At 44.7% G+C, this 16,069-nt stretch overlaps 1 protein-coding gene across 1 annotated transcript; it reads right to left on the bottom strand.

Annotated features, from left to right (window-relative positions):
- Positions 1 to 9,241: 9,241 nt before the first annotated feature.
- fzd8a (frizzled class receptor 8a) lies at positions 9,242 to 12,079 on the bottom strand. Its single transcript, XM_061093575.1, has one exon. It carries the CDS (start codon positions 11,620 to 11,622, stop codon positions 9,877 to 9,879), a length of 1,746 nt encoding a protein of 581 aa, XP_060949558.1. The 5' UTR covers positions 11,623 to 12,079; the 3' UTR covers positions 9,242 to 9,876.
- Positions 12,080 to 16,069: the final 3,990 nt, after the last annotated feature.

Below are 16,069 nucleotides of genomic sequence, written 5' to 3'. Positions count from 1 at the left end.
CTGCTTTCATTTCCAGGTTATTTTGAAACTTTGGAGTGGGGCACATGGATGTGAGAGTAATATGAGAAAACAGATTGAGTTTGCCCAGCGGCAGCAACTGTTGGAGCTGACATCCTGTCCTGCTCTCTAACTCAATTTACAACACAGACTGCGCTGCCACTTGGAGAATCCAGAACAGCGATTCCTTCACAGAGACACCTTGGACGTACGAGGCCCGCCGTCGAAGGGACATTGGCTTTGCTTCTATCCCAGTGACGCAAAACAACGAGAATTCAAGTCATGACCTCGGAGAGTCATAACAAAACAGGTCAGGAATGACAGGACACTCGAGCCTCAAGTGTCCCTGAGCAAATCTCAACCTTGAGAAAATCTAAAAAGGGTGCAGTCCACCTGTTTGTCCCCTTGTCGGAGTTTCCCTTACCACCAATGACAGACTGTTCATAAACAAAGGCAGGCCACCTACACAAACACCCAACCCTACCATTGTCATTCTATATAATACACCCGATGACCGCCCTCTGATGTGGGTGGGTCACGGGGGTTAATGTGGCTGCAGGTACCCTATGGGCCCGGCGCCTGGATGTTAGGGTGACCTTTGATGAGGTCGAAACGAGAGACAATCATCCCGCTGAGGTGCTGTTACTGGGCTCGTGGAAGAGAATAGGATTCCTCCGTCACAAGTGAAGGACACGACGAAGTCCCCTTAAAGCCGGCATAGGATCACAAAGCAATTACGTCCCCCCCCATAGGGGCTCTGTATTTATGGAGACGGCTTGTCACTCTATTTCAGGGCCTCGTGGAGCTTAGGAGGAATACAAGCCTTAACACACACTGACACTAGAAATAGAGCCCGGCGGAGCTCTGCGAAGGAGCAGCGTGGGCTGTTGCCCTTCAGGATATCTGCACCCGGCTCGCTCTGGTTTCACTTTGATCAAAGCTCAAGCGCTAATGTGGATCAGACACCTGCATCGCACTGACACGTGTCGATCACAGACGTTACGATAACATTCAATTTGCTTTTTTGCTAAAAGGCTTCTGGGTTCGTCAGCAGTTTCTGAACATCCCGGGACTCTGACACTCCCACAGTAAATCAGCAGCATCACCACTGGATTGTCGCTCTGTAGCTCAGGGGCCAGTCTTTGTGTAAATGGAGAGCTTTTGATCTTCCTCCTCTTGTGGGTTTCTTTGAAGCAGCACAAAGAGCTCCCGGTGTCATATCTCACCTGTATCCATGGAGCGCTCCGCCCAAAGAAGTACGACGAGAGGGGGGGGGGGTTTCAAGGTGACACATCTTCTGCACACACCCAATGTTGACTGTAAACGCACGACCTTACTTTCACCCAAGCTGGACTCTGTTACACTTGTTGATCATTGGTTGTCTGCACTCTAATATCTGTTGGTAGATGAACATTCTGCCAATGAGTCAGATGAAGAGCCAAGACTTCTTTACACTATATGATCCTTTTCATCAAGTGCTATTTTTTTGTTGTACTATATTATGTAGTAATGTGTAGTAAATCCTATTCCAATAAAATGTTATTATCTTTCATGTGAAATTATGTATTTGTGTGTTTTCATGTGTTTCTCTTAACCCTAGAACTCTAACGTAAGGTGATTTTCACCCACGCGAGTGTTGTCATGGGATTTTCATTGTGTGGCTGCTGTCTGAGTGGTGTGGGTCCTTGGGTAGCTTCAGTCTGCTCACTGACGTCATAGAAGGCCAGCTTGTTTCCCTGCTCCCATCCCTGTTTTTTTCAATAGGCACGCGTTTGGGTGATTTTCACCCGACGTAAAATATTTGTTGAATATAATATAAAATGTAAATGATGCAGGGAGACTGTGCCTTCACCGGACATGTCACAGGAACAGCTGGACCGAAGAATAAGTTCCCAGCTCCATTATTTATTTTTTGGGGAATTTTAACTTTAACGACTCCCTTATTTTTCACTAATTTTAGAGCCTTTTTATAGGGTCCCCCGATGATACCTTTTTTTCGTTTTATGATATGTTGTATAGGGGGAAATAAATGAAGAGTATTTCAAATTGCCATGTATTGTTGTACATTAATATATTTTGATGAGAAGTACTTTTTATCGGGTAAAATGTACCCGACGTTAGTGATGGTGTTACTAATTGTACTTTCGTGTTCTAGGGTTTTAATGACTCCAATATAAAGTGATCTTTGTGTCATAGATATATCTTTCCATTAGAGGTATTGACATTCTATAAAAACTACTATAAAGTTGACAATAGCGTCATTATCAAGCACTTTAATGAAACTATTGTTTGGTCCAGTTCATTGTGCTGTGAAAGCTTCAGTACTGTTGTTTGACTTCATGCTGCACTCCAGTGAAGCAAAATGTGAAATGCTGCCATGTTGAATCCAGTACTTGAAATCAGTGGCTCTGGTGTTGGGACGAAAATGTGAATATTTGTCTAAACAACATTATTAAAAGTTGTGGTGAATTATCTTTTAAGCTCTTTGTTGAAATGCATATCTACAGGTCAGACTGGGAACCAGGGCTGAATTTCCCTGCTGAAGGGTCCTGGGGCAAAATTTAACTGTGGGGCCCCCATTCTTCCTCAAGTCATCCTCAGGTCTCCTGTTTCACAGTCACGGAAACGTTTCACTATTAAACCCCAATCATTGGTTTACTTATCACATAATATATCGAAGAACTACAGTTGCTGCAAGTGGAATTTGTACTGCAAGTGTACATACTGTGAAAAAGGGAAAATAAATACAGTTTTTAATGAATGATTAGCTGAGATTGTTGAGTTTTTGAATTGTGGCATATATGTTCATATATAGGATTTGTGGATAAAGGATCTGTAGTGCCTCTTACTGTTCAAACAGGAGGTGAGGGCTAATGGTTTTTATACCCTTGTGATGGTGTGTTTGTGGTTAAGTAATTCAAAAGACTTACTTTACGTATAAAAGAGGATACTTACTCAAGAAGGTTTATGTGGTACATTTCTGTGTATTTATTTGTACTCTTACCAAAGGTAAATGTTGAGCCCTTCCTCCACCGCTGCTACAAACCTGTTGATTTGTACTCTGGCTTCTTGATGCTCACAGTTAAGATGGATCTTCAGAATCAATGACAGTAAATTCAAATAGACACAAATGGCCACTAAGAATCAGTTAATATAATGTAGGCAGAGGACTGTTTGGTGCTGCTGTTACTAGATAATTACTTGTTGGCATTTGCTTTATTGTTTGGACAAAATCCTCTCGCCAGTTTAACAAGACATCATTTAGGTAACGCCTCCCTCAAGTGGTAAAAGTGTGGTATTACATTTAAAGCCAAAAGTGTGTAAATGTATTAAGTCCCTGTGGAATACAAAGTGTGTGTGTGTGAACCATTTGTACTTAGCTGATTTCTACAATCACTGGTCACTAAAAGGTGATCTTCATCTATGTCACGAGTATAAACAAACACAATAATCCTGTGTACAGCAGGGTTCATAAATCAAGTGCTATAGCTACATCGCTATATCTTTCACATGAACAGGAGGAGTTACAGTTTACATTAAAGTAGAGACCACTGTTGTCCCTAAAGACCATTACCACTTACATTTCACTCCTATGTCTCATGGACTGTGTATTATAAAACATATGTGAAATATTAAAAATATGTGTGGGGTGTGGTAGAAACCAGTAATGGCTTCTTTGAAACCCACACCCAGATATAAAAAATTTTTTATAAAAAAATCTTCATTATATATTTGTATAAAACTGAAAAGTGGATCTATATTAGTATTACAGAAAAAAGTACATAGAGGGAATAATGCTCTAAATACATCATGAGTAACATAATCTGTAAGGGTTCGTTTTCATTGCAAATCCAATGTTTAGTGTATTTACAATTCTCTTTTTGCATGTGGACAATGACACAGAGGAATCAATCGATTCTACATTTCTATTCCACAAAATAGCTCCACAGTATTTAATAAGCAATTGATCTTTTATGATTGTGAGTATCACTGAAATATCTAATACAATTATGTAAATCTGACTGTATATTTCACTTGAAAAAAGATTTTTAAATATGCTCATTTAAAAAAGAGTCAGCAACTGAACTAAACTCAACTTTAACAAAAACAGTTCCAACAACAACAAAGTAAACGTGGTAAAATATGTTTGTTTTAAGATTGTGTGTGCGTGCGTGCGTGTGTGCGTGCGCGTGTGCGTCTGTGTGTGTGTGTGTGCGTGTGTGTGTGTGTGTGTGTGTGTGTGTGTGTGTGTGTGTGTGTGTGTGTGTGTGTGTGTGTGTGTGTGTGTGTGTGTGTGTGTGTGTGTGTGTGGTCAGCAGGGATGCACTGTAAGGACTAAACCACAGAGGCCTTGTTTCTGTGCCATCAGGGGGTCGGCCGAGTCTGCTTATATCTGTATTCGTGTTGATAACAGTGCTGAAGTGAAGCATTTATTGGGTGAAAACTGATTTATAAACTTATTATAACAGTCACAATAATATGGTTCAGCACAATATTCAGAAGACTCCGGGACTGACCTCGGCCTTCTACCAAACCAAACTGCAACATTCTCAGTGACGTGCACCTCCCTCAGAAACTCTAACCCTGCAGCCTGACGGGACTGAGACTTACCGACCTCCTGTATTTTCTTTCCCCAACATCTGGCGTCTGAAATGGCCAGCCGGGAATAAAGCGCCTGAGCTGCAGGTCAGCAGCCTCGTCATTAATCTAAACGGGTCACTGCAAACCCAGGGTCACTGTTCTGCCTCAGAGAAGAAAGAATGCAAGCATGCAAACTCTGGGGTTTTAGTGTTGTAATTCATCTTCCACTGTCAGATGCAATGTGGAAAATAGGGAGTAATAATACAAACCAACTTCATGTTTACAAAACCTAAATGTAACCACATGTTGACACTGTTAAACCCTACATCGTTTCAGGTACATGCTGAGGTTGTTATGACTTTTTTTCATATTTAATTAAATTTGACCAAAAGGTTATTTTTAGAAACCAATATTCTTCTGTATCAGACGTCTCTCCTGTTCAAATGTTTCATCCACAAATGACACACACAGCTGTATTTCACTTTTAACCCCCCCGATTGTGACCAAATACGTATTGTCATCAAATATAGTTTTCTGTAAAATGCTGGATGGCTCAAAATGTCCTGCAGCTAAATACTGACGAGACCAAGGTTATGACTATTGGCCCTGACACAGTTAATACACTGTGACGCTCCTGGGTTCTCTATCCCGAACGATTGGGATGGAATGTAAAAATCTTCACCTCCTATCAACACATTTGTCCAGTTGTGTAAGAACAGCCTTTATTTCCTCTAATTTGGATGAGAGATCTGTATGAAACGGTGATAAGACTCTGTTTAAATAAAGAACAATTCATGATGCTCACAAAAGCTTCCCTCTCGTGTATCAGAGGGATCGATATTATCAAAAGGCCTGACCTGCCTATCGCCCCCCCACTCTCCTCTGTGTCTTCCTCTCATCAAACGCTGACGTTAATATTTGATGGGCCGTGATGTCAGAGCGCTGCTCCGGTGAGGCCTCAACACCGGGACGCGGAGGACGGGTGAGCAGACGTTTCAATCAGACAGGGGCTGAATCATGAAGAAATCAATTCTCCGACTGGTGCTGGGTTTGAGGGATGTGTGACTGTTGTGCAGCCGGCAGCACCAGGCAGTGTTTGCTACAAGCCACAGCTGGTAACCTAGAACAAGCCCCAGCAGGATTGAGTTGTGTCCACAAAACAGTCCCTAGTAAACACAAACCATAAACTCAGACTTGACCCGAGCTATTACCAGTTAATACCCAGCAATTGTTCCAGCCCTGCCCTGTCTGTGAGAAGCGCTGCTGACTTCTTCCCCTCGTACTTTCCCCTGGAACACGGCACCTTAAGGGAGGAAACCGCCTGTTACCTGTAAATTATAATGTTTGTGTGAAGGAGCTGAGCTGGGACCGGCTGCTTTTATGTTGCTGGACAGTTGGTTTGTCTGTGGGGACAGAGTCAGACACGTCGAGACGGGGGGAGCTTTTTTATTTCATGACGTCTCCTAAATGTTAGATCTGATACAGGATCTTTTAGGAAATGGTCTAAAACAGAGTCTTTACCGAAAACAAGACTTTAAATCTTGGTGTAAAGTTAAGGTTTGATGTTTAAAAGCCGACTACAATTATCAAACTAACAATTTAGTAGCACTTAAACAGCAATTACTTATATCACTTTGTAGTTTTGCTTTTACGACGAAATTGTACTTTGTTGATTCTTGTTGTTCTGGGTTTGCACCATAATGGTTGAATGAACTTATTGTAAGTCGCTTTGGATAAAAGCGTCAGCTAAATAAAATGTAATGTAATGTAATCATGACCCCCCCCCCAACCTCAAGCACTCAATCGGCCAATGGCTTTCACAATGCATTTCACATATTCTACTCTGATGACTATTAATAACACCATTACATTGTTTATTACCAGTTTTACTTTTATAGATTTTATAAAAATCTACACAATTAATATAGTTGAATATATATTTGTTAATCTTTGATGGCCTTATAGAGTATATTTATATGGCAACGAAAAATATGTAAACTACCCATACAGGAGCTGCATAATAATAATAATCTTAATTGTCTATATAAATCATTTTTTTGTACAGCTATATTCATTTGATGCATGTTGCACATTTTATAGCAGTTTAAAATGTGAACATGAGGGAGGGACACAATGACATCCATCAATAACTTTTGTTTTATAGAAATATGAGGGTTAAAAGTTTGCTTCCCTTTCCTTTTCACTATTGGCTGTTTCCCAACATTACTTGTGTTTCTGTCTTGGATTGTTGATTTAACTCCCATGTCTCGGTTTATCTATTAATCAAACATTAGATTAGACAAGATACACAAATAACTTGTGTATCTTATATAACTTGTTTTAGAAGTTTGTGTTTCCACAAAGTTACGTTGTGTTTAAGGACTTAGGCCCATTTGTGGTAATGTGTGTTTGTCATGTTGTCAATATAGGATTCATTTAAAAAAGAATAAAAATACTTCTGCAGTAAATTAAGTTGGTTCATGAGCCTGTGTGTGGATTCCCTGAAATAAAACATGACATCAGCTGTAAATAAGAAAAGAAACACGGATGCTTTGTTTGTGATATGGTTTAATTCTATATTTCTTTATTTGTTACGCTCCTCCTTCACTTACCTGAGCAGATGATGGTTCCACTTGGTCGTTCACTGGTCAGCAGTAGGACAGAGCAGCAGGTTTTTAGTTGATTTATTTATTTAAAAAGATACATTTTGTTTAATTTCCCAAGGTTTGGTTTTGCTGCCTTTTAATGAATATATTTACTCAGAAATGTCACATAACATGCTTCCTCCAAAGATGTTGACTCCAATGTGTAATATTATCACATTTATCATGTGCAATATTCTTAATATTAACCTTAAAACTGTGCAATAAATATCATATATAAATACCACTTTAAATTGAGACTTCTTTTGCTTATATTTGTACATTTTATCATAAAGTTGAATGTGTATATTTTCAACTTTTTGGGATTTGAGGGGGACACTTTTTGTGATTTTGTTGTGTTTGCACGATAAAGTTCTTGATTCTTCTTCAAAGAACACCTACTGCCTTGTTAGGGGGTTAATACCAATTCAGTAGCTCTGCTGCTTCTGCTGGTGAACGACTTGAGTCTTAAATCAGTTCTCAAGTTCTCAAATATGGGTCCGTGGCACAATGTCAGAGATTCATCAGATTGTAAAATGCACGTCTACAATCATTCTCACCTATTCTCTTGGGGTGTGTCGAACATATGATGGGGGGGGGAAATCAAGAATCTCTGTCTTAAATAATGTAGGAGTTGGGAGCAGGAACCAGACGAGAGGGAAACAGTTACACCAGCCAACATGTCAGTCTTACATGAGAGCTTTAAACGGGAGTGTGGAATTGTACAGTGCTGCTTCCACCACTAGATGGAGCTGCACATTAATGTCCCTGCTGTGAGGCTGGCAGTCAGAACAGGAGCTGCCCACTGGAGTAAACAACAACAACAACAACAAGCTGCAGAACTGGATGCTGCAAATGTGACCGAGTGTCTCTTAACCAAGCCGACAAATGAGTGACGTTAATTTCCCCATGCACATATATTGAAACTTGCAACTGAACATGATTTTTCAAACTCTGAAAACATGATCACAAGTAAATCCACACAAACACTAAAACTGCAGAGAACAACCCTGAGGAGGAGAAAAGCTAAAAAAAAGGCCTCTGCTCCCGTCGTTAAACTTCCTTCCAGCACATGTTCAGTGACAAGAGGCCGAGCACGGTTTACACGTCTGATTTACACTGAAAAGACGCTTCAGGGTTTCACATCTGCACAGTGAAAGAATGAAGCGGGAACAAAGAGAGAACAGTACAAAGTCCACTGTCACTATTGACCAGTAAATCAAAGGCATCTCGGCGCTGGGTTGCACAGTATCATCTTGTGCCAGTGCATTGGGTTAATTGGGACCCGACCAGATACATTTGTAGCAGAAAGCGCCTCGATTAGAGCCTCCTAAGATGTGAGATCATGTGAACAGACCACCTGTGGGGCTTTCATTGCTATTTCAATATCATTCATGTCAAGGCCCCTGCACTCACTGACACAGCTTGAGCCAAGGGGAAAAAGATGTTTCAATTCAGGCCCTGCGAGAGAGGGCGAGAGGGAGAGAAAAAAACCCAAACACAAGACGCAGGGGCTCTGGTAGGTTTCAGCTCTGACAAATCCAGCGAAAAAGAAGGTTTCCATAATGCTCTTTCAATTGTGGGACGTCCATCAAAGCGTCCAAATGGGGACGTTTAGGGGGAACCTTGGCAGATCAGACACCCACTCCTAATACACACCACCTTTTATTCTGGGGCCGTTAAAAAAGAAAGATCAAAGTTTCCCGCAGATGAAAAGGGTCCGTTCCCTGCATTTATACCCCCCCACCCCCACTCCACACTCCATTCACCCACTCCCTCTTTTTTGCTAAATTAAGAAAGCGGGCTTCGGCAGGCATGTGAAGAGGACTCTTAACAATTATGGAGATGCTCCGAACGCAACCCCTGCCTCTAATTACCGGCCTGTGATGGTTTAAAAAGGGGGCTTCCCTTTTAGCCAGGACCCCTCCAAAAAAGCTGCTGCTGCCGGTGACCACAAGTAACCACAGAGTGCGCCTGGAACTGCATGCTGGGAAACACACCACAGAAGTTCCACATGTTACTCAGATTCATCAACCATGTTTTATTGTCAAAATAAAGGTCATATTTGCTTTCTCACAAAAAAGAGACATCTACACTTTGTACAAATTTACAATAGCTTATAAAGTTTTCTTTTTTTATACACAAATGTACACATTTTTACATAACTTTTATATAAATACATTTTGAAATTACAAAAAACTGAACGACCCGTAGAAAATACTTGGGCACTATCTTAAGGCTTTTTAATTTAATCTATCTTTGACGTGATTGAATGATACAATGTTATCTGGCACTATGGAGATAAAAATGGTAATAATAATAATAATAATAAAAAAAGCCAAATGCTCTTTGTGTGAAGCTTCTTTAGGACCAAACTGTCATATAAGTAATGCCCAGTTTGCGTAAAAGCTTCCGCCTGTACCACTAATACATATAAACAGGGAGGAATTAAGCTCTGTGAATGCCAGGTACATTGTCTCAACAGTTTCTCCCCCCCCCCCCAAACAGAGGTGTGTGTGTGTGGGTGCGAGGACAGAGTGGGGGGGGACACCTCAGCAGCAGTTCATTGCAATGCAAATTGGTTAAGACAGGGAGTGATGGGTTATCTCCCAAACGATTAGCAGTCCCCAATAAGGTCGCTTTTGTCTTTACGCACTCAAACCTGGGACAATGGCATCTGCTTGGGACAGGACACGGAGCTCGCCGTGCCCGACCTCCACGTCAGGCCGGTGCTCACATCGCTGTACAGGGAGCCGCTGGTGCCTTTGCTCCCCCAGCAGCACCGGGTGCAGAAAGTCCTCCACGAGTCCAGGGTCTTGCCGGACCAGATCCACACGCCGGACGTGATGCCCACCAGAAGGCACATGAAGTACTTCAACATAAACACGGCGTAGTCCGGACTCCGTCGGTCCCGCTCCAGCAAACAGTTGGAGCAGTTGTGCGTAATCTCCCAGCTCGTCCGGTTGTGCTGCTCGTAGAAGTAACACGCCACGATGATGGTGGCCGGCACCGTGTACAGCACCGTGAAGATGCCTATCCGGATCATGAGCTTCTCCAGCTTGTCAGTCTTGGTGCCACCTTGCTTGATGACGCTGCGGATCCGGAACAGGGACACAAATCCGGCCAGGAGGAACATGGTGCCGATGAACAGATAAATCACCAAGGGGGCGAGCACGAAGCCCCGCAGGTTGTCCAGGTTCTGGTTCCCCACGTAGCAGATCCCGGCCACCGAGTCCCCGTCCACGGAGCTCAGCGCCAGCACCGCGATGGACTTCATGCTGGGGACGAGCCAGGCGGCCAGGTGGAAGTACTGGGAGTAGCTGGCGATCGCCTCGTTGCCCCACTTCATGCCGGCCGCCAGGAACCAGGTGAGGGAGAGGATGACCCACCAGATGGAGCTGGCCATGCCGAAGAAGTAGATGAGGAGGAAGACCACGGTGCACAGCGCGGGCCCGGTGGTCTCGTAGTGGATGTGCTCCACGTCGAACTCCCGGCTGCACGCCACCTTCTCGTGCCCGGCGATGAGCCTCACGATGTAGCCGATGGACACGAACATGTAGCAGGCCGACAGGTAGATGATGGGTCGCTCCGGGTACTTGAAGCGCTCCATGTCGATGAGGAACGTGGCCACCGTGGCGAAAGTTGACACGAAGCACAGCACGGACCAGAGTCCGATCCAGAACGCGGTGAACGCTCGCTCGTCGTGCGTAAAGTAGGGGTTGTGGCACGGCATGGCACAGTTCGGAATCTGTCCTGTCTTGACCCGGTTGTAAAGCGGGTGCCGGTCCGTGTTCACCGGCACCATGGGCTCCAGACACTTGCACCCCGGCTCACACGGCGAGGCAGGCGGCTTGTACTTCCCAGGCGCGCCGGGTCTGCCGGGCTTGGTTTTCGGCGGGTTGTAACCCTTCCCCGGGTGGTTGGTGGGTTTGGAGAGCACTGGGGACACCGTGGTGGAGTCTGTCCGATTGTAATCCATGCACAGGGTGTCCGGGTTGCCCTGCACCGGCAGAAGGTCGCACTTCATCCGGTCCGGCCAGGGGAAGCCGTACTGCCGCATGAGGGGCGCGCAGCCCGCCCGGGCTCGCTCGCACACGCTCCGGCACGGAGGAAGGGGCTTCTTGTAGTCCTCCAGGCAGATCGGGGTGTACATGCTGCACAGGAAGAACTTCAGGTCCGGGGAACACTGGATCTCCACCAGAGGCCAGAACTGGTGCACCTCCAGTCCCGCCTCGTCCTGCGTGTCGTGGTTGAACTGGTTGGGCATGTAGGTGTAGTTGTAGCCGATCCCCTTGCACAGTGGCACGGCGATCTCCTGGCAGGTGATCTCCTTGGCCGTGGTGCCGCTGGACCGGGGCAGGAGGGCGAGGGAGAGGAGCAGGTAAATCCCACACAGGTCCATGGTGTCCGGCGTGTCCCCCCTCGGCTGCTGCTGCTGCTGCTCCGGTACAAATAGATCCTCTCAGCCGCCTGCGAGTGGCTCCGCTCCCGTTACACGTCGCGCGGCGAGCCCATCTCGCTCCTCTCGGGGTCGCGCACGGAGTTGCGAGCGGTGTGCAAGCCGTGTTTACTTTGGGGGCTGATGATGATGATGATGAGGAGGAGGAGGAGGAGGAGGAGGAGGAGGAGAGGAGAGGAGAGGAGAAAACGAGCCTTCAGGGCGGCGAGCGGCAGTCAAGATGGCTGAGGGATGAATCCAGCTCCTCCAGGAGGCTGCGCGCTGAATCCTCTGGTGTCCGAGTGGAAAACACACAGTGCTGCTGTCCGACCCACAAACACAACAAACCGTGGGGCCTTGTTTCTTTCTTTCGATGAACACATCGACTACATTCAGTCGGCTCGTCCCACCTTAGTCCTGGTTCCCATACAAATCATCAGCCTGGGAGACTGAGCGCTGCCGATATATACTACGGCCGGACTGGCTCCACCTCCCGGGGCCGCTGCTCCAATCACAGAGCGGCGGGGGTGGGGCTTCGTATGTGTCAATCATGTCTTTTTCTTCTTTACCCCAAATGTTTTGTTATAAGGCTCAGGATCATATCAGCTCGTAGCCAGAGTCTGTGGCACTGGGATGTGGACGACATGAAGAACACTGTGACGCATGGTTATCTACAGCTGGTGATTCATAAAAAACACACCCTGGAACCATATAAACACATTTATATCATATTTAGTCAAAATCTGTTTTCAAAATAAAGTTCAGTGTAAGGTGTTTGTTTATAGATGTGGTGTCAAGCACTGTGCTCTTGGAATAAAGTATAACGACCCTGTGATGAATTTCTAAAAAACAAAATCCATAGATTAAAATATATTCCAGATATTAAGATCCTAATATTCTAATATTCACATCATGGTGCTTCATATCTATTGGTACGATTTTTACGCACAGGATCTGTCAATAAGAAAATTACGCACAGTCTCCCCCTGAATGCCACCACACTTTTCTGCTCACTGTCTCCTAACTTCCTCTAACACACAATCTTTGATAGAGTCACAACACAACAATGCTAACACGTCCACCAGACAGAGAGAGGAAGCGTCTCCAGCCTCGGATGATTGTTTATGTGTGTGTGAGTGGGTGCGTAACAGAGGCCAGTTTGGTTAAATTGGCTAATTTGCGCATGATAAGACGACCCAGGGAGCTGTCTGCGCGCCTGTGAAAGAGGCCGTTTTATATTTTAAATGAGGTGCTAATGTTTCGTTTAACGCTCGCACACAGCTCCGCGGGAGGCGTAATTGCGCGCCTCCACACGCACGGATCACATACCCACAGAGGGCGTGCGTGTGAGGATCTCTGATTCCACACTCGTCTCATTGAACCGCCTGGAGAAGGGGTTCGGCGGAGAGTGGGTCGTTATTTTCCTCAGATTTTAAACTGTACAGCAGTTGTGTGATTTGGCTCCAGGCACAGAAACGGTCCGTGTGATATCTGCAGTGGTGACAAAGTACATTTATTCACATGCGACTTAAGAGCAATTGTGAGATACTTGAAGTGCACTTGAATTCCCTCCATGTCTGGGGGGGAATTCTCCGCCATAGGCTCCACTTCAGAATGAAATGCTGTACTTTGTGCTCCTCTTTATCATTTCTGCCCACTTTACATAATACATTTCACTTATAAAACATATGAGCATACACACATGAAACTACCCAAAAGTAAACTGTTTATAACTCAGGGGACACTTTGCTGCACAAAAGGTGCTTTTACTTTTGACATATTCCTTCTTTTAGTTAAGTAATATTTTGCAGACAGGATCTTTGCTCGCACTGGACTCCAACTAATAATCTTAATGTTTGTGTAGTAACCAAACAAAGTGTCACCGCTCTGCAAACAAAGCAAATTATGGTCTTTTACTTATCCAGACCGAGACCACCTCTTTCGTTTAGACTAAGTTTTGCTCCATTGGTCTGAGGTCTGGTCTGAACCTTTCCCACCTGTTATTTTACTTTACTTTAGTTAAACAGAGTTGTGTCTCCATTGTAACATTGACAGCCAGTGACACCTATGGGAAATGTAATTGTTCTACCAAACCATGAAGTTATGGTATACAACTTACATTTTATCTAGACTAGCAACAAAATAAAAGTAAAGGAAGTCGCACATCATAGTGAATTAGTTGAATTAACTCGCCTTTTCAAACCTTTGAGGACATTTACCTTCTGTTACCCAGTAAATGCATGAGTTAACTTGTACTGGACACCAGTAAATTGTCAACATGTTTTTCGCTTTTAAAAAATAATATCCCAAATACCTTTCTACATTAGTAGAGCTCGTAAGTGCAGGATTCTGCTGCTAAAGCTGAACTCTTTCCTAATCATTTCATATCAGACATTGAACCCATGAGTTACTGCTGTACTGCACAAGGATGTTAAAAATATATTCGTACCCACTAAAAATATAAAAAAACAACAACAACAACCAAAATCAGGATGTGTAATTGATGCCGTGTTATCATGACTATCATTACTGTCTCTATCACAGACGGTTCGGGAATTTAAATGAATGCAGCTTCTGTTCGAACGAGGCGAGCGAGGCCAGACATGTGATCGGCACATCTGTTCGAAACTCGATATTCATTTCCCCAACAAGAGATCCCTCTTGTTGCACAGACATTTTGTCCTCAACTGTGAGCGTGCACACACACACACACACACACACACACACACACACACACACACACACACACACACACACACACACACACACACACACACACACACACACACACACACACACACACACATACACACACACACACAGTTCCGGCAAAGTCTGGGCGCTCGGAGGCCAATGTGTGGTCTTGAAATGCAACCGGTGTTAAAATGAGGACATCTTCCTCCGAGATCCTCATCCAAGCAAAACCCAGCAGTGTGTGCCAGGGCCGGGCTGGTGTTGGGAGTTTAAGTTTGGAGGTATTGTGTTTGGAGTGGAGCCAGGTCTTTATCATGTGACGCCACTTTTTTCTTTTTCTTTAACAGAATGAATAGAATAAGGCAGAGCGAGCGAGCATCTGCTGAGCCCAGATTGATTAAGTGACTCGCCGGCGAGAGATAACAAGGAGGGAGCTCAGTTAATGGCTGTTTGCTTTTGATTAGGAAACAAGAGTTGGGCTAGTGGAGGTATGTGTGTATGTTTGTGCGCGCAATGGACGGCGTGATATTTCTTCCATAATAAACCCTGCTACTTGAGATGTGTGAAAGCCCGACACGTAATAACAGAGGGAGTGAGGGAAGGTGCTGGTCACCGTGTGGGAGAGGGATGGAGGAAACAGAGGGAGGATAGAGGAGAGCGAGAGAGGGCAGTGTATCTGTACAGAGATTAGGATTTACTCTGAGGAAATCTCGCCTCCTGTGTGCAACGCAGAGCTGCACGCTGTGAGGAAAAACTCACCCTCCCAGATTAAGGCTTCATCCACGGTATCATTTTGCACAAAAAAAAAATCTCTGTCCACGCAAGAGTCTTGGCTTTGTTTAATTTTTATATCCATCCAGACTGAAACGCCTGACAAACCACGTTACCACTCAGACACAGCGAACATGTGCGTGCCGGTGTAATCTGTTGGATAATATCTCCTACACAGGAAAACAGATGTTTTATTGTAAAAGGCAGAATTTAACTGCTTTAAGCAAAAACAACAGGGTCAGCAACACTCGATTATCCTTGTTGCGTTCTACAAGGGGGGGGGTCTTGTGATAGGAGAATGAAAACATCCAATCAGCGAGTGGTTGGGTCTACTTCATGTTCCTAAACATCTCCATTTCTGCCTGTCAAGACTAAAAAGCTGCGCTGGAGTTTTCAAACTCAATCGGGTCTGGCACACGTTTCTGTTTCAGGCAGCTCTGAAACTGCTTTGGACGTCAGGTGGATGTGTTGCAGAGTTGATGTGGTCTGGGTGTGGCCTAAAGCCTCAAAGAAATACTCTCTGACCAATGAATAAAATCCACATCACATCGAGATCCAAAAGTTAATGTGTTCAGTTTAAAGTCCCTTTCTGTCCCTGGGAATCAAGTGCTCCCGCTGAAGAGAGGAGGCCCATCGAGCTCCGACCGCTCTCCAGATCCCGGCCTCGGCTCGGAGATGGTGAGACGGAGATATGCTAATGCAACTTTATCTTGTAAAGGAAAGCTTGGAGGAGATTTATCCAATCTGCTGGACACAATTCCAAGAGCCTCGGTGGCATTTAGCGGGCTCGCGCTAACCCGGGGGCTGCTTGTTAAGACTTCATTAGCCGTGTTTGCTCAGGCCTCTCCTCTCCAAAGGGGGGGGGGGGGGCTCCGGCCTCAGCCCCAACTATAGACACTCCATATGGGGCTTGTTTGCTCACGGGCTGGCCTGGTAATCACTTTCA

Source organism: Limanda limanda, chromosome 20 (genome assembly GCF_963576545.1).
Source record: "Limanda limanda chromosome 20, fLimLim1.1, whole genome shotgun sequence".
In the NCBI taxonomy this organism is placed as follows: domain Eukaryota; kingdom Metazoa; phylum Chordata; class Actinopteri; order Pleuronectiformes; family Pleuronectidae; genus Limanda; species Limanda limanda.
Note: the sequence above shows the minus strand (reverse complement) of the source record. Positions and strands in the feature narration are given on the sequence as shown.

What these genes read in the sequence shown, in the direction of transcription:
- fzd8a (XM_061093575.1), bottom strand. Translation starts at nt 11,622, where the DNA reads ATGGACCTGTGTGGGATTTACCTGCTCCTCTCCCTCGCCCTCCTGCCC.